We start from the raw sequence: 20,020 nt of genomic DNA, 5'->3' as shown, positions 1-20,020 counted from the left end.
GAAAAAGCAAGGCACGGACGAGATGTCGCCGAATATTTAGGCGTCGTGCATGGTGCTCGGGGTCAGAGAGGTTCGCTTTCCACCGACTGCTAATCTTCTTGTTTAAATCATCATCTGATGTGTACGAGCTTATTAAAATGTGCACACCGTGCTAAATTGGTACTTCCACTTTTACGGGAAACTACACGGCTACCACCACATTAACATCAAGTCCAGATGTTGCAAAATAAAAATTCATACATATTCAAATGCAAGAGAAGTAAAAATATATTTTTTTTTAATTAATTTGAAGATAATCGAGCAATAGAATTAAACTACAAGCGACTGTTAATCAATCAATAATCATAATTAACGACAATCAGATCTTCGTCGTTGGTGTTTGTTGCTAACAACAATTGATTTATATTTTTTAGTCCAGATTTGGAACAGAAAAAAGTTCAAAGTCGTAGCGTAGGTTTGTTTCGCATTTTCACCACTTGACCTTTACTATTTCGTAACAATTTTTAATAATATGGTCACGTTGAATTCCACATATGCGTTCTAGTGGTTGATGAATTAACCCATCATCTATTCCTATGAAGAACAAATTTAAATTACAGCTTTGTGGGAGATTAGATGGTGATTTAATTTGAAACGCGAGTCTTTGAAATTATAAAATGCAGCAAAATCTCTCATTTACGAGATTCATATCTGAGGATCGTTATCGCTAATTAGGAGCGAGTTTTTGTATAAATTATTTTTGGAAAAAATGTATTTTGTCTGGTGGTTTGCAAGATACTACCGACGGATTGGTGTGATTTTATTAAAATAGGAAAAATCGATTATCTGTTGAAAGGTGAAATTAAAATGTGCTTCTAGTAGGTAGTTATTGCAATTAGGAAGCTATTATGACTGCCATTACACATAATAAGGCAAATAATAATTTCTAATGAGGTTCTGTTATCTACGATAAAAGGAGAAAACGTATAAAACTAGAAAAATATTTAACAGTTTTATTAATGAATTGGATTGATAAATGCAATGCAAAAAATTTTTGGTTCTCATAATATCAAGTGTATTTTTTTAAAGAAAAATGGTTTTTATGGCTGTGGTATTTTATTGTCATTTAACAAATAGCTAGATAACAAAATTATCGAATTGATAGCATCATCATTTAACTTAATATAAAGTGTTTTTTAAGAGATTGACAAGGAAAAAATACACAATAATGTTAGAGATGAAAGTAAGTAAAAAATTAAGTAAACAAAAGAGATGTAGGTTACCATTCATCAAATAGAAAAAAACAGAAAGTACACTTAAATTATTAAGAAAAAGAAAAACATGTCAGAAAAATAAATGGCACAGTCTCTTAATTAATTTTTGTTTTGCTTCATTTTTGACGTTTTTCTGGTAGAAAACAAGAGAATTGCATGGTTGAATAAATTACCGTCGGTAACATTATATGGTAGTAGAGTACAACATGCAAAATAATTTGATATGTTCCAGCAATTAAGAATTACACGAAGAGCTAAAAATAAAACAACTTGAGGATTTGAAAACTGTACAAAATGTATTCCAAAAAAAAAATCATGTAAGAATGCGTGTACTTAAATAAAAAATAAGTTTAAAAGTGTCTTGAGCGTTTTCTTAAGAGAAAATCCAGAAGAAATATAGTTTCTAAAAAATTTCGTGGGTTATTGAATACAATTATGTTTGTGCTTGAAAAGTGTTGATAGTTCATTTTGTGTAGTTTTTCCAGAGAAATGAAACATTCTTATTCATTATCGAACTATTTCAGCGCGTGGGAAAAATAACGAATTGTCTGCAAGGTTTTTGAAAATGACCTGAAAGAAACAATATTCGTATCTTGGACTCTTCGCACACAATTTCTATTTCATCACAATTCTTTCGTACTTTGAGTTTTATTACTGTTCGATTTTTGTTAGGATCTGTCTCGTTTTACAGACAACAAGAAAAAAGAGAAATTAAAGCAATCTTTCTGATAAAATATTTGGCAACGAAAACATAATGGATGAATAACATTTAACTAATGCATAATTAATACTACAAGGCAAATAGAGAAAATAATTCAAATATCATCAAATCAACATTCGAAGAAAGAATCTTCATTGAGTAATAAATTTGGACAAGTTTCAGAGATTGTGCTAAGATGTTTTACTGTGTCGTCATTGATGACGAAGTTATTTTCTTAAAAACAACAAGAATAGTAAATATTTTTTATTGTTTTCAATTATAATAAATTCTCATTTTTCTCCTTTGTAAACTGCCTCTTAACTGCCCTAAAGCAAAATCAGCAGATAACGAACCGTTGCCCTAGACAACACATTCAATGTTACATTTCTGACAGGTCTTGAAAAATTCGTCAAAAGCAAATGCGAAACCATTTTTAAAAAATTTGGAAGCTTCAGGGACGTCGTTTCAAACAATAAAATTCTGTATGCAACTCGTTTCTGGGTAAATTGGGCTTTTCTAATTACCCTCGAGGCCTTAAAACCCTCGCTACGCTCGTGTTTTAATCTTGTCCCTCGGGCAATTAGAAAAGCCCAATTTACACAGAAACTCGTTGCATAAATAACTATTATCTTCAAGCGGTCGCGCCTTTGTATACGAGTATCTCTTGAAATACTTCGGCTCGGCCGAATCAAATATAAGGTCATTTTTCACGATTTATTTATCAATAATTACACGAAACATTATTTAATGAAATTAATAATTATCCCTATTAAAAAAAAAGCCTCTAAAAACGAAATAACGAAATTATTACCAAATATTTAACTGGTGTCATGTGGTGTAACACGAGTCGCTCATGTGTCAAAACAAAACCAAAAATAACAAGATGGCCGTTCAACGTTAAAAAGTAAACTTTAAGACTTTACTAGACTTTACCAATATTATTGAACCTTCAAGTACTAATAATAGAGAACTAGGAATTACTGGTGCTTTAAAATTTTAAAATTGTAAGTTTGAAAATTGTCATTTTACTGTACCTAATTGTAGCAAAAGAAAATTAATGAGTTCACGTCCGATTTTTTTTTGTGATCCGCTTGAAGATAAAAATAATAGTATATATATAATTTACAGTAGAAAGGGTTTCTGTGCTTCACCCAGTTGCCGATCTCGACTTCGCCTCGTTCTCAATTTTTGGGTTTAGCACAAAAAGACTCACTTCTACTCTTAATGATATAATCAGCTATTGTTGTCTATGAAAAATAAAGCAATATTTTGTTGTTTGCGGTGCAATAAATGAGAAGATATTTTATTTATTTCTCCGTTTAATTGATTAGAGGAATCATTTATTTATTACTTTGAATTTACTGTTAAATAATTCGGTATAAGTATTATTTTCTAGCTACGTATGTTGTTCTAAAAATTAAAAAATATTATCCTTACGATGACAAAGCATTCAAAATGACGAGCAATTTATTCTTTTTAGTAGTTTTTAAACTCCGACAAATAGAAAGAAGTCTTCAAAGCACCATTTTAAAATTACGTATGGTTTATTTACTGATGATCAAATACATTATAGGCACTTTCTTCTACAGTGTGGAACAAAATGATTGTCATCTGGTTATCTTTGCATTATTCTTGTAAAAATACGAAATGCCGCTATACAAAAAAAAGAAGGCCTAACCTCAAAATGCATATCCAAATTCCAAATGTGATTTATTGCGAAGGAATGATATGAATAAAAAGGAGTTAAACAAAAGCAAGTCGCAGATAGTGTTGAAAGTGGCCACCAACGTTTGTTAATTCAATTTAGTAAATTGTAACAATTGTCAATTCGATTGATGACATTTATTGACAGAACTAATAGTTGGGCACTTCAAAAAAAAAGTAGAGAGGAATGTGCAAAAATTCCAAAGCAAACTAGATGAAAATCATTTTGTTCCACGCTGTGTTTAGCGTAACGTAAGCAACGAAGAATTTAAATTATTACAATTTTGGATGAGAACACTTAAATTTTAGACCACTAGGAATAACTACAGGTTATTCGTAACAAAAAAGAAAGGCACTTCAGCAGTTTTTTTAATACAAGTTTTTCCTTTATCAGAGTCCTATTCAAAAATAGTAAGATAATAATAAATAATTAAATTAAAATCATTTCATTTTTCCTTATTATAAAATTTTTTGTTTCAGAGTCACAAAGAAAGGAAAAAAGCAAAGATTTGGAGAGATTTACATCGAAAATATGTAGTAGTAAATTGGACAAAATGACGAAAAAAAAATATTTTGCATTCTCTCAAAAATCGTTTTAATCAATTTTGAAATTTAATGTTTAAAATTGAAGTATCTGTAATCCTTTGAACTAAAAAATTCTATTAAAATTGTTGAAGGATCAAAAGAAAATAGTTGTCTAAATATTTTTTTATAATCTTCAAAAGTTGTGTGGACAAATCAGGTTATAACATTTTTTATTTTACATTTTGCTTTTATTTTCGAATAGAACTGAATTATAATTTCAGAAAGCTTCTCCAAGTAAGAGAGAAAAATTTCTTATTTCATTTTATGTTTTGCGATTTATTGTTGGTACATTTGGTGTTCCGATCAGCGGAAAAAATGCGATTACTGTTAGAACCCCTTGGAATTAACAGAACCCAGGATGATTATTGTGGTGTCAGGGTGTCAAAAAAAAAAGGTTCGTGGAGTCAAAGCAAGCACCTCTCTAAAAAATCCCGGTGCTGGAGCAGTCGTCGTTGTAAAGCATCACCGTCACGTCGTTGGCGAACGTTAATCATTCAAACGTCGCGGGTGGTAATATCATTCAATTAACATTGTCTAGCACAATCGCTCTCCGCTAAATGATAACTGGTCGATTTAATAAGCTCAACAAATGTGAATCCACAGGTTCATTCATATCAGCCGTGTCGCACCCTTGCAATACATAACAGCGCTAAACATCGGATCGGGACCTGCGGAGGCCCAGCGGGAGACGCCGTTTCAGCAGGGAGCACCGTTAACACGACGCTGCCGTCCCGACGCCGACGGCGGCATGAGTTATGGCCAGACTCGACATCCGACACTCCATTTACAGATCATTCCGGCGAACCACTGCCCGCTTGGCCACTTCATCTTCCGCCACATTGTAAGCACGTCGTTAATGCCCGTCAATTGCCCCGCTAACGTCTTGATAACGCACCATTTGTTAACACCGGACTTTATTGGTTTATTTATGGTCGCGAAGAGGCCCTCAACAACGCCGAAGACGCGCACCTTAAAAAAATTCATATCTGAAAAAGCGAGCGAACGGACGGGTGCGTGCAGAAATGTCAACGCCTACAGTAGCATTGCATGCTTAAAGGCAATAATATTTTAATGTCTTTCTGCAATATGATACACGGTACAACTGTACGAACATCACGAATGCTTTTTGTACCCATTAACAATAAAGCAATTTTTAAAAATATAACGATGGAAATAGACGCACTGGCGCACAGGAAATTTCTATTAGGGGACGAATGCTCTTCTGAATTATTGATGCAAGGTGTACTCCACCACTAGTCGATCATCAAATCTAACACCCAACCAAGTAGATCTTGTTCGCAAGTTGTGGCCCTCATCTGGCCAAAAAATACAAAATTAGAACTGATCCGGTTCTACTTAGTATTTCTGATTAATTCTAATTGACGCACAATTTCATTTTATACTTGAAAATCACCATTTTAAAGAATTGAAAAGATGTAGAACGTGCCCACAAAATGACTTTTGTCTCGGGTCTAAAAACCAAGACAGTCCCGTCAAAATTAGAACTGACTTGTCGAAGAGGAACAAATTTCATAATTTACTAAAGAGATCTACTGGTGTAAAATTTTTGGAATCAGTCATATTTTAGGCTAACAGAAGAATCTGTCAATTTAAATGAAGGAAAATGTCAGTGTTTTGATATTTTTTGGTATTAGCACATTTCGTCGTTTCCAGATTTCGTTAAAAAAGAGTTCTTGAACTGATTAATTGATTGATGTGATATGTGTGTGAAAAATAAAGAAATTGTATCTTAAAATAAGAAAAAAATGAATGTTCTGCGAAACAAAGAACAATTTTTGTTTGTACCTAATCTCTGGGAAGCTTAAATTATTTAGAAAATGCTAAAATACTGGATCGAGAAATTTTACGAATTTTGAACAAGTCTGTCTTTCTATCGAAAGAATTTAATATTTCTAAAGATGCAGAAATAAAATAGACAAAACAATTAATCTTGGAATTAAAAGTATTTAGGCTGGGTTGTCCAAATTTGGTTTAGATTTTTAAAATTTGTAGTTGTGTAAGAAACAAAAATTTTTCGAAAAGAAGAAACCTGAGGTAATTAAAAATGTGTCTTCTAGATTCAAAAAGCGAAATTTGTGTGGAACTAAAATATTTCTAAGATTGAAGAAATGAAGAAGATGATTGCTAAAAGAATGTTAAGGAAACTGAAAGTACAAGTTTAAAACAAAGTCATTAAAAGACGCTATACTAGATTTTGACTTGATCCAAAAGAGAATAAAAAATGAAGATTATGAAGAAAACAGAGAACGTTATTAAAGTATCTCTAGACAGTTGATTTCTGTATTTTAAATAATAGAAGACATCTTTGAATAAATTAACCGTCGGCAAGTTTTACCAAAAGGAAACAGTTTGTAGATCTAGAGAATAGCACAATACTAAGATTAATAAGTTGATCCGTTGCGGCAACAATGGATACACGAAAAGGTAAAATAGCCAACTCAGCTCGAGAAAGATATCAAAAGAGATGATCTTGTGGTCGCAGCGAACCCAGACCGTGACCACAATTGTGAAAATGGTGTAGTGGTAATTCTAGACTTTGTGGATTTTACTAGTTCTAGAAGTTGCTTTTGTGGAAGACTCGTATAAAGTAAGGAATTACCTTGCTGGCTGCTCTTCCTGGTGGTTTTCTTCTCCTTCATCCAGGGATACTCCGGCACGTTGACCCCCGGGGAGCCCATGCCGTGCGGGACATCCATGGGGTATCCGGTGCCCGGCGGCGTGTTCTGCGGGCTGATGGAGGTCCCGTGGGCCATTTCGCCGGAGAGGTGCGGCAGCGCCGTCATGAACTCGGCCATCGATGGTTGGCTGTTGATGAATCCGGTCTCGTTGCATCCGTCGATGGGCAATCCGGGATGGGGCGCTCCCGAAGCAGCGGAGACCGCGGACAACCAGAAGCCGCCGCCGCCGCCGCCCGCGGCGCTCTCCGGACTGTTGGATCTCGTCTTAACCACAACGAAGTCGTCCTCGTCTAAGTGTCCCGTCGGCATCCGGAGCGGATGTTTGACTCTCATTGACCACCGACGGGCCTTCCGGCGCCTCCACTCATAGCACAGATATCACAGAATCCACCAGAGAAACACCAAACCGACGCCGCCACTCTCAACCCGCGAAATTCGAGCGCTGCTTCATGCCAGAAATAGGAAACGATTGTTACGTGTGTGTTCACAGTTACTGTTAGTGACGGTTGTTTTTGTTTCTTTCTCATTGAGGAGGATGATGGCCGGTCACGTGGTGCTGGCTTAGGCCAATGGCGTGTCTTGTTGGTCGGAACGTGGGCCGGGACGGCTCCGGGGGCGGGATTTGCGTTAGCGTGACGAGCTGGCCGCAATTACAACGTAAAAATTATTAAAAAATAAAGGAATACCTGATTTCGTCGGGAATGGTAAAATCACCACCGACGGATCAAATTACGGTGTCCGCCCTAAATTTTATGCAAATCCGGTCCGGCGAGCTTTTGTACCGATCGCGCGCCGATCGCAAGAAGTACACTAGAGGAAGTGCTCGATGGACTTATTGCGGTGTACACCTCACGAACAAGAATGGTATGCACCTCGTGGTTGCCGATGCGCTGTTAAATACCGAGGGACGTCGAGCGTCGTGGCGGCGACGACGCGCGCCTCCTCAAACTCTGGTGGGGCGTAAGTATCTCTTATCATTTGATGTTCCCTTACATCTTATTCTTAAATATCAATAACGGAGTCATCAGCTGACAGGTCGCGGGACTCTTCACCACCGCTTGCACTGTCGACCGCCACTTCTTACACCCCCAGGACACCCTCCGTACCTTCCTCCACATCGTGACGCCGCCGAACATCCGACCGCTTCGTCCTTTCTAATCCCATTTGTCTTCACTCGTCTTCTCTGTACGCATTGAAATTACTCTAACTGTTGACCTGTTTAGCTTTTCACATCAAATCTCTTTGTCGAAGAGACGACGTGCATGGACATCTCTCGGTAATCTTCCACTTCCCCGCTCGACCTCTTATTTATAAACTCTGATTTATCACCCGTGGCTATTGCCCCATCATCATTTAAAATCACTTGGATGTTGAATTTTTTCGTTTGGGGTAACCGTTCTTTAATTTATGACCTTACACTAATGCACTTGCTCGATGTTCTATCTATTGGTACTTTCGACCAGGTACGAGTACTTTCTCATCGAAATCGTATTTCAAGTACGCAAAGTGACGATGACAACACGACTAGATACTTCTTGTTAAAATTGGTCGGTTTGTGACACACATACTGTCGTACTTGGTACTTAGATAATGGTGGTGTGTAATTACGCTAAGTGTCCAGATGAATTATAATATCATTATATTATTATATAATCTATTTTTAAATTTTTTACAAGATAGGTGTCTCATTACAGAAATCATTTTTTGCGCAATTCGATTCGAACAATTTTTAAAAGATAATTTCAAACAGTGAAATTATACTCGTAACAAAGAAAAATTAATCAGAATTAAATGTAGAACATTAATAAAATGCTGCATTAGTAGTGCAATTTAAGTTACTAAATTTCTAATTATTTTGTATCTTTATGACGCTTTTTTAACTTATTGCCAGTAATAATAAATTGCAGAACTGAACAATGTTTCAAAAATGATCCATTTTAAGATGTTTTCATTACAAAATAATCTCTTTCTCTACAGAGAGGTGAAAATCTATTTTCCAGATTGGTCCAGATTTCTTCCACGTTTCATACTGAAGATGTTGAACGTAATGATGAACCAACAGACTTCATATCTTTTTCATTTTTTATTTACCTATTTAAGATAACGCTTACAATCCATACAGTCTCTAAGAGTGGTAAATTTTTCCAGATGGATCTGTGAAGAATTCCCGCTTTGAATGATAAAATATAGACGAGTTTATTTCACGTTACCATTGTAATAATTTATATCCAGATTGCCCTTCTAAGATCTTGATTTTTGTGAGAAATAGCCAAATTGGGCAACACTTACAAAGTCATGGGACTGATTTATTTTTAAGGTTTTTACATTTATCTGTTGCAAAAGAATTTGTTGATTTATCCAGATCCGAATCTTTATCGCTTGAAATAGTTAAAGGTAGTAATGAAGTCACAAAGTAACACTTTTTTATTTCTATTCTAAAGAACCAAGTGGTAAACTTTTCCAGATAGGTTCTTGAAGTATATTTTTTGTCATTGGCGTTAGTGTGAGCTAATCTAGATTTCTATTTGGATTGTTTTATCTTTATCTTAATGCTTGTTGCTTTCTATGGGTATGTTTTTATTTTTCCTCTATTAGCACAGTCTATTACCGAGTGGTAAATGTTTCCAGAGAGACTTACAAAGTAGGAATTTAAATAATTTATGTTATAATTATCACCCCGTCAAGAGAGTTAATAAGAACAATTCTTGTCATTAGACCCGAAAGTACAGAAGATTTTTTTCTCTCCAGACGAATAATAATCCAGATTTATCCAGACTTGCCGTACGTTGAAAGTTTCAACTTTCAAACATATCGATGAACTGACAGACGTCTAATTTCCTTATTTTTGACAGAGGTGAGTGCTTTAAAGCACTAACCTATTGAGTGGTAAATTCTTCCAGACGAGTTTTAGAATAAGGAGTTTTCTGCTTTGTTGGTGTTGGTGTATGAAGTCCTCCTGGAAATTTCAACGTAGGAAGTCTTCATAACTTTTTTGTGAAACTGGATGAGACTTACAAAATACTGGAAATGATTTACTTCGACATCTTTGTTTCATTTTTATTAGAGAAATTAAAGAATAATAATTTTTGTTTGTAGAGCTCAAAGTACAAAAGATTGTTTTCTAAGCAAATGAGTATGTATCTATTTCCAGATTTATCCAGATTGGTCACATTCTGACCAAACTGGAACCTGTAGCGGTGAAACAAAGACGTCCGATTTCTTTATTTCTGATTTGGTCGTGGTGGAAGCCCTCAAAGCCCCAACCTATAGAATTGTAAATTTTTCCAGACGGGTTTTAGAATAAGGAGTTTTGTGTCTTGTTAGTGTATGAAGTGTCAAAATCACGATTGGAAAAATAATTTACTTCTCAAAATTTCAAAGTAGAGAAAGTCTGTACAATTTTTTTCTGAAACTGGATGAGACTTACACAACACTGGAAATGATTTACTTATTACTTATTATCATTAGAAAAATTAAAGAAGCATAATTTTTCTCTGTACAACTCAAAATACACAAGATTGTTTTCCAAACAAATGAGTATGTATCTGTTTCCAGATTTATCCAGATTCGCCACATGTTGACCAACTGAAAACATTGAACGTAGAGCAATGAAGCAAAAAACCTTGATTTCTTTGTTTTTGATTTGCTCGTGGTGGGAGCGCTCAAAGCGCCAACCTACAGAATGGTAAATTTTTCCAGACGTGTCATTGAAGAAGAATTTTTCGGTGCGCGTCAGGCCACATTCTGGCTTTGAACGATAAAATGATAAATTAAGTGGGCATTGAGGTCCAGTACCACCCAGGAGCTAATCATCTGGTACAATACAAACTCTGGTGAATTCCCATCTTTAACGCATTATAGTATGAAAAGATGCATAGTGGCCATGTGTCTTAAGACGGCCGCAATGTCCGAGCTAGTATGTAAAGTGTTGGAGTGCGGCCGTACAAGGGCCGAAGGGTTGACTCATTTCCTGACCAACGGTTGATTAATGATGTCTAATAACAACGCTCCGAGCACTCAGAATGTTCAAACCGTATTAGATTCATAAGGATTGTTTTTGACGTTCAGAAAAATATGACCAAACTCGCCGTTTCCGTCCGAATCAATCAGCGACACGGCGAAAAAGCGCCGAGGTGTGCAGGTAGCGCGCGGCTCATTAACAGCTCGTTTTTTCTTCGTATTGATATTAGCTTTGTTTTACTGTTGAGCATGTTACGACTTACATCAACACAAAAGCACATTAGTGAAGCGGAGGATAATTCGTTTAAAAGGGTTTCTAAATTAGCAGTTGATGATGGCACTGGCATTAGTGATGTTCAGTCATTCCCCGTCATTCATACGGATGTGTATCGTTTTGTGCAAGCGCATTTATTTTTTGACAGTGGCGAGTGTTGTGCCAACGGACGTTTTTTCCGTTGATCGGATCGATACAAATTTCTCACAATCGATCAGCAAATTGCGACAAATGTCACCGAAAAAATACAAACACAATGCTCTAATAAATCTTTTGTGCTTTGTGCATGTTTAACTGCAGCAAGTGAGGACGGACGTGATGGATCGACCGGTCCTGATCTGACAGATAGGAGAGACGATTTCGGAAAAATTTTTTTTGGAAATTTTTCATTTGGAGCGCGCGAGAACAGTTCGTTCGGAAATAATATTTTTAAAGGTAGGCGTGTTCTTAATACAGTTGATCGATTGATGTTCGAAAACGAATTTTACTACATCGTTGCCGGTTTCCACGTGCTCGTTGAGGGGAAACAAAGACAGAAACGTTTACTTAAATTAATATTTAGAGGGATGCCAGGTAGGTGAATTGACGCCTGTATACAAAGTGTGTCAAGAAGAAAAATATCGGCTAGACGCCAACTTCTCCATTCCGTGCATGTTAAGATTGCTTCGGCTTAATTTAATCTTGGTAAAAGTTCGTCATTTATGTTAAAACAACCTTCAGACTTTAATAACTTTTTCATTAATTTTTTACTGTATTGTTTCATTTAATTTATTTTCTCGTCAAATGCTTTTTCACCACGATCGATATGTGGAGAGGCGAGCGGGAACGGTTTTAAAACAACCAATCTACAAGTTTCACTCTTGACGTTTGTTTGATTGTGACGCAAAAAGTGAACCAGTGATGTTTTCACAATTATTTATTTACGTTTGAATTCTTCATTATTTTACAGCGAGTGTGATGGTGAGACCAAATCTGTATTTTTTAAATAATTCCACACAACACAAATTGATATGAATTTTTTTTAATAATCTGAATGTGGTAGAAACTCTGGACCACTGGAATTAGAATTTGGAATGTATTTTTAAACTTGTAAATTTAAAGGAAGTCCATACGTAAGAAAAATTCTGTAAGGGGTGGATAATTCGGCAGTAAGCTTATATTTCTTTAAGATATTAATGAACCCATTTTAGACGTGATTAGACCTTATCAATACATAGTTGTTTATTTTTTTTTATTCAGCTGAAGACTCACTACGTATTGTATTACATTTCGAATATGTAATTTTGAACTCCTGTTGTAGTCAAAATATCTTCACTTCATTTTATCCTCATTTGAAGAGGCGGAATATACTCGTGGGAAACTGTAAATTGATATTCAAGATTCTCAGAAAAATGAAGCAGAGGTCGGTAATTACGAAACTATTTTTTAAGGTTTTACAGGACAAAAAAATAATAAATTCCATTAGACTAGATTTTCTGTGACTGTTGCTGATGCCAAGTTTTTTAAATTTAATTTAACATTTACAAAAATAAGATTCTATCCAAATTTAGAAAACTATCGCGGATTCAAATGAAATCCTGGATAGAGTAGGCGTTGGAAAAATTAAACCGTTTAGAACAGTGTAAAGTTTGAATTTCCCGCCGTTTGACACGAATGACGTTTGTTTATGTTTAATCGGGACTTGATTGAACATGTTTGCTTTCAGCAAAGGGTGCTCTTAGATATTTTCCTCGAGAATAGGAATCGTTATTCTATTTTTAAAACATTGCAAAGAAAGAAAAAAGAAATATTTTTTGGCTCTAAATTTTAGGTTAACGCTCAACATGCTCCAAGTCCAACGTCTTCCCAGCCCATGATTTCATTTGAACGCGCGATAGTAGGTAATGGACTAGGTATCTATAACATACAATATCGAGTGTTTTTTTTAAATTCCACCTCATAGTAGGCGTTGAAGAATCGATTGTGAACGCACTGTACAGTTTACGGATCACCGATCAGCTTTTTAAATCTTACGTTTTACACGAGCGGTGAGTTCACAATCGACTCTTCAACGCCTACTACGAGGTGAAATTTAAAAAAAACACCCGATACCTATGTAAATACCGGATGACTTTTAATGATTTGTTTGACTTTTAAACTGTCATATTTGAATTTGACAGTCAAGTGTACCAACACCAACATAAAATCGTAAATATGTTGCCAACCGAAGAAAACAATTTTTATGTTGGAATTAGAAAATTTCTGATTGTGTTCTGCATTTTTTTTTCGTGGCGATGACGTCAGGGAACTGCGTAGTAACGATAAGTCTGTGGCAAGTATATCGTGGTGTAGAGAGCTCGCCTCGCTTATTTCTAAATGCGGTCGTGTCATCGTGATCAAATTACACAACAGGACTTATTTATTTAAACACTTTTCTAGTTGAGAGAAGACAGCTGAAACAGAAAGTTACACAAGTTTGGAGAAACTTTCAAATAAAAATTCAGTTTGATATTCACCTTATCACATTCTTTAATGTAGGCGAGTAAACCGCAGGCAAAAGCTAGTTAGTAATAAAATTTCATCACGTTTAATGAGGACTTTGAATGGAACAGCGATAATGACATGGTTAGTTTACATTTATAAATAGGTACATTATTTTTCAAAAAAATTTCATATTTTGACTTCTGAGAACCTTATTAATTGTATATTTTATAAGATTGAATTATGTTACCATCGTGTTTTTCTCCTCAAATTACAACTTCGCATTTTTCAAAATTTTGTCAAAATTTAACCCCGTTAGAAATATAACAGTCAACACCTTGTTTCGCAAATACACTTTTCTAAGCAGCATATCTAGTCCTGTAATTCCAATAAAGGTGGAGATTCCTACTCCATCCCAGTTTTTTTTTGGTAAACGTCATCTTTTTTGCAAATTTTTCCCAATCTACCAATCTTTCCTAATACCTAACTTGTAAGATCTCTTGATATTTTTCTAAAATCCCTAACAATATACTAATGCCAACAACTAATCCGATTCAATTTTTTTTCAAAAAACAATAATTCAAATTTGATTCTTTTGTCTTCTAATTTTAACCTTATCAAAGTTTTTATTTTGCAAATAAAATTAAGACATAATTACGTTGCTAGAGGTCTTGGATTTTCTCATGGGCTATGAGTCATATCTGCGCAATATCGATCTCAAGTAGGCGCTACAAACCAACCGGAAAGTAGTCGACGTTTTCAGTTTTCATTTACAGATTTTTCACTGTTTTATCGCTCCGCCTTTGCGCAGATATTTCGAGGGTCACAGCCCATGAGAGAATCCAACACTTTTATGTCACAAAGCTCCTTTTTTACAAAATTTTGTCAAAGTTCTCATAGACTAAACCTTTCTCAGTATCACATTCATAATAATCATTAACGTCTCTTTAACAACAAATCTAAATATACACATCTTAGCCACTTCCATGTGCCTTGTAACTGTTCCATCATGTTTTTTTTTCTTCCCAAAAAACAAATTTATGACAATATGTTTTTTTTATTTTGTCCATTGAAGTTCTCTCTAAGATAACATTGTTATCAGATTTCTCCTGACCTTTTCTAAACTATTTTTCAAAATTTGATTCTTCAATTAGAACAAATCGTTCAATTTAAAATGCATTCACGTTGTTTTAACATAATGGGAAGCCATGGAAATTTTGCATTTAATTTGGTAGTAAAGCTGCCTATTGAATTAGGTTATGTTTTTCTAGGTTTGAGGTTATATGTCTGGTGCATTGTTATCAGTTTTACTACTTTGCAATAGAAGAATAATAGAAGAATAGATACTCAGACATCGCGTGAAATTCAACATGTTGTGTTCATTTTGCTATAATCTGTTTCAAAATCAAAAATCCATCAACACTGCATTCTACCGGGTGATTTTAAATGATTGTGACTTTTTTTCTTAAGTTGGGAACATTTTTCACAAATTATTTTGGCAAACTTGATACCTTAATCAACACATTGGCGTACGTACGTCATTTTGACATTTTATGTATTTATTAATGGTGTCAAATAGGCGAGGACGCCTATGTTTATGTCAACTATCACATTAAAAAGCAGAATAACCAACAATAATATTACCAACCTATGAAAAAAAGTCACAATCATTTAAAATCACCCGGTACCTCTAAAATACAACCGACAACGTCGCCAACTTTTGTATTTAGTGTGTCTGCAAATGTCAGAAAAAAGTGGGGTTATGAAAGAAAACTGTTGACAGTCGTTTTGGTCGTAGTTCATCGTGTTTTTTGTTCTCATTTTATTATTTCACTCAAAGGTATTATATGGTAGCTACCACCTTTTTTAGATAATAATTATTTTGTATTACGTAAGTAAACTCAACAGTTGTCAGTCAAATTTTGGCGGGAGGTTGGGCCAACCGAAAAAATTGAAACTTATTCTAGGGCTTTTTTTTCTGCCAACATAATTCAACAGGTGGTGGATTTTTGATTTTGAAACAGATTATAGGTCCGCATGTTAGGCACTTTAGTGACGGAAATCAAACAGTGTGTCCAACGTTAAAAAAATAAATCATGGCCTCCCATTAGGTATGCAAAAACAACGTGAACTATTCATTCTAGATTCAACCATTCTGGTTTGTGTTTTAAGATCGAAACATTTTTTCCAAACTGTTTTCTTCAAACATTTTGGACGTTTCGAAAAAATGTCAAAATTTCAAGAATTCTTCAGATGGAGAAATCCTTCGAACCACCGGACTCAGATGGTTTATAATAAAGGATTAGAATTTTGGTGAAAAGAAGAGACAAATTTTTCGTTTTTCGTGCTCAGATTCGGTCTGTCCGCGTCTGGATCCGGTTTAATTCGCAATTAAGTCGGATTAAACCTGGAGTTATAAATATAAATCACCTTTAGCAATAAGAGCTTCGGGTGAATCTTCATGAACACAATCAATCACGGGATTACAGCTAATAAAAACATTTCTCGTTGCAGTGACTGTTGGCGCCTGCCTACCCCTTGCAATTCCCGGCCATCTGCCGCCCGATGCATATTTTTCATCCCAGATTTGATTCCTGTCCTCTGTCTTTCATTTTCATTTTTCGACCCTGAAACCGTTTCTTATGTGTATTCGGAGCGTCGCTCCTCCTGATCGGCATATGACGCATTAAGAGGCTGTACGCGAGACCTCATCTACTATGCAAATGTCTTCCAAGAAGTTGGCCCTGCTACAGATACGACAGCTGGCCACTATGAAGTATAAAGAGCGACCAACTTCTGGAGTAGTTGAGTCCTTCTTCCTTCTTTGCTTAATTAAATATTGCCGACCCCTCGCCAACTCCTCCGACAGGCTTTCGCTCCTCGACAACGAAACCGGCCAAAGGTAAACCGGGACCGCTCAATTAACCAATCGAAAATTCTTATTTTCTGATATAATTATCGACATTCCCTTCGACGATTTAAAACACATTAGACGCCGGAAATCGTTCTCTTTTCGTTTTTTACCTGAAAAATGAGTCGGTCTTCTTGTCCCGGACCGCGCACGGTCCGGCTTGTTAAACAAGTCTAATGGCCGTGTCACGGTTGCTGATGGCTATATTAAATTTTTAATCGCCGATATGGTAATCCACACAAACAATAATCATAACGTCGTTAAAATACCTCCGGATTGGAGGCGAGTGTTGCGCAACATCTGCCCGAAGAGCTCGCTGGACATCGCTCGCTACTAAAAAATATCATACGAAAGGGGTAAGTCGTAAGTTTCCACTAACTGCAGCATGCTGAGCAACCACAGTCTCGTTTATACTTCCGGGTCACGAGCTTCCAGTGGCGCCCCTGAAATTTCAACCCCCGAAACTACTGTCCCCGGCGTTGTTGTCGCGCCGCACTTCGACGCGATCCATCGATGGTCTTGCGAAAGTCATTTGTCGAACATGTGGGGTTGATGGTCGTCCCATGGGAGGGATCCGGTGGAGAACGGGGCTGACGAGCTGACCATGGTGGTCAAAGCGTGTCCAACACATGCAGCAAGTGCGGGAATATTAATGTCTTGGACTACCGCGTTCTTACCACCCTTCCGCAGGCCCTGACCAGGACATAGATCATGCATTCACCCTCCAGACTCCAAGTTGGTGCGGCCCGATTTTATTGCTTAACCAAATATAAATTAAATTAACTACTGCTTCAGTAAGCAATTAAGAATTAAGGGAGTTTAGCGCGCGGAATAAAAAGCGATTTAGGTGACTTTTATTTTGGATGCAGCAGCCGAAATATAAATCAGCCATAATTTTTGCGGTGACGACGCAGATACCGTTCTTGTTCTTGTTTCTCTCCCGGATTTATTTACATATTTCCGAATTAAAGAAGGGGCGATCGATGGCTTTTTCAAGCGAAAACCTAAATTAAGCAACCCGCGAAGAACCAATCAAAGTGCAAGACATTTTCACAGTTATACGTAAGAATTATTATGAAACGAGATTTTTCAGTCTAAAAATTAAATCTACAATTTGGTGTTATAGCTGGCGTTCAAAATTATTGTTAAATGTGATGGAAATCGCTTGACGAGGAAACAAATTAAATGAAACAATACAGAAAAAAAAATAATAAGAAAGTTAATAATGTCTGCAATAATCGAGTAAAAATTAATTTCAGTCTTGACAGGTAAATTTAAAAAGTTACTTTGTTGCTAAAATTAGCATATTGTTAGAAAACAACAGTGAAAGGTACACTAAGGAAGACTAAAATAAAAAATTTCAAAAATGTAGGTTGACAAAAAAATACATGGAACAGAAATCAGTACAAAAAATTATTATAGATAAACAATGAAAAACATTTCTAGATTTTTTTTAACCTTTATTCTTCTATCTAAGCTAATTGTTTTTCATTAAAGATCAACATTTGTTGTTAAACACGAACAAAACCATTCAAGTTTAGATGATCGATAAGGGATGAATATCAGGTGTTTTTTTTTTTAATTTGGCGTTGAAGTTGGCGTTGAGCCTCTACGCGTTGAAGAGTCGATTGTGAATGTACCACGGATTACAGATAACAGATCAGCTGTTGGTGCGTTCAGAATCGAGTTTTCAACGCCAACTTCGACGCCACCTTTATGTAGCTCGTCATTTAAAATAGGATTTTTCTTTCTTTTCATTGTGGCACAATGTTTTCAAACCACAATTATTCCCTCATAAAATATGATTATTACTGTAATTGTAAAGGTCAGTGCATTCTATGAAATCTGTGAATTTGTGGACTTTCACATCCAATAATTTTGTCGTAATGGTAACTGGGTTACACTTTCTAGACAATAAATCGCAAAATAACTGTTTTTACAACAGAATTACAAATTACAAAGACAAGTAAATTTTGTCGAGAACACTTTTCTATTATAAAAATAATAAAAATGTAAATGGAAAATTCGTAATCTATCTGACAAGGCATTCTTCTTGTCTGGCTTTGATCTCGTGCATTTGCATAATATGTACAAACTGCACATAATGAGGCACTTTAACAGATTGAACAAGTACCATTACATCTCGAAATTAGCATACAATACCGCAGCCGCTTGTTGTAAAAATCCAATAAAATAATTTTGAAAAATCGTCAGTCCAGTTGGGCTGAAATTTCGTGTGAAATCCCCTTGTCCGCACCTCTCCCTAATTAATTTCAATCAAATTCCTCACAAAATCGCAATGAATTTGTTGTTACGGTCAATTAAAAGCTCGCCATACCTGGCGGACACCTCGCTCCTGTTCGGTGTTAAGCACATTTATTTTTAATTAATTTTTGACACTATCTTGACTGCGATCGTAATTAATTCATAATTACCGGTGCACCTTTGTGCATTCGTATCGGCGCAAAAATAATTTTGCGGTTCGTATAAATTTCGTATGAACGCCAGGAGCCAGAATGCAAGGACCTCGTATATTCCGACTGGTCTGAGATAATTGCGAAACTATAGTGCAACATGTGGGGACATTTATAAGTGGAAGTACCAGGTAGAATACGGTCGCGACCACGTAATATTACACTAGGACAACTGCTAATGTTTCGGGGTTTAATTAAATGAAACGTGTTTTTATATTTCCTCCATATGGGGTACACAAATTAGGCGGCAAGACAAAAACATTTGCAAAAAGGTGGATGGTCTTGTAAAGGATAGTACGGATGCAACGATCGAATGGGTGTATATGGCGTGTATAAATTAGTCGCTGATAATGATAATTATTAGCACAGGTGATTTTATTATGCAGGTAATCTCGCATTTACTGGTTATTAATAAATCATCAAGGCATTGCTTTGAGCGAGGAAAAATATGGACAACTGACATAATGGACATAATGATTTTTAAAATGGTATTAAGTGTACTAAAAAATATATGAAATATTGATAATTACTCTTGGTAGTGATTAATAAGAGACGGAGTGAAATTATGCTCTCTTCTAATTTGCACCTTCACAACGTTAAGAGTTTTTCAGGATTATCATTAAAATACAAATAAGGACATGTTGTGGTCGATTAATGGGCTGTGGTACTCATCAGTGTCAAAAAAATCGACTATACATATATATTTTTGGTTGAGCTAGCGCTTAAAAAAATAATTTTTCATTTATTCTATTTCACCTCTTCACTGCTTGTCTTCTGCATTTTTGTATTGATTCATTTTGGACACCTTCGGTTTCAATCAATTCTTTCGACCGTTTTATTCTTCAAATTATTCAACAAATATGTTTTTTTAATTTACTAAAATTTATTTTATTGTAAACACATTTTTTTTGTCTCATTTCAATGCGAGGAAGAAATACATTTCATGAATGCGAAGAGAACAAAGAGAGAAAAGAGAAAAAACAATGATAATTAATCAAAA

General features: G+C 35.6%; 1 protein-coding gene across 1 annotated transcript in view; it reads right to left on the bottom strand.

Annotated features, from left to right (window-relative positions):
• The window catches only part of pb (proboscipedia), a 28,183-nt gene extending 20,415 nt beyond the window's left edge, over window positions 1-7,768 (bottom strand). The window contains exon 1 of the mRNA XM_069054461.1: window positions 6,863-7,768. Within this exon, the coding sequence (XP_068910562.1) occupies window positions 6,863-7,274 (412 nt within the window). The 5' untranslated portion in view covers window positions 7,275-7,768. The remainder of the gene's footprint in view (window positions 1-6,862) is intronic.
• Window positions 7,769-20,020: the final 12,252 nt, after the last annotated feature.

This window comes from Tenebrio molitor, chromosome 7 (genome assembly GCF_963966145.1).
Source record: "Tenebrio molitor chromosome 7, icTenMoli1.1, whole genome shotgun sequence".
NCBI lineage: Eukaryota > Metazoa > Arthropoda > Insecta > Coleoptera > Tenebrionidae > Tenebrio > Tenebrio molitor.
The sequence above is the reverse complement of the archived record's forward strand: the minus strand, read 5'-3'. Positions and strand labels throughout refer to the sequence as shown.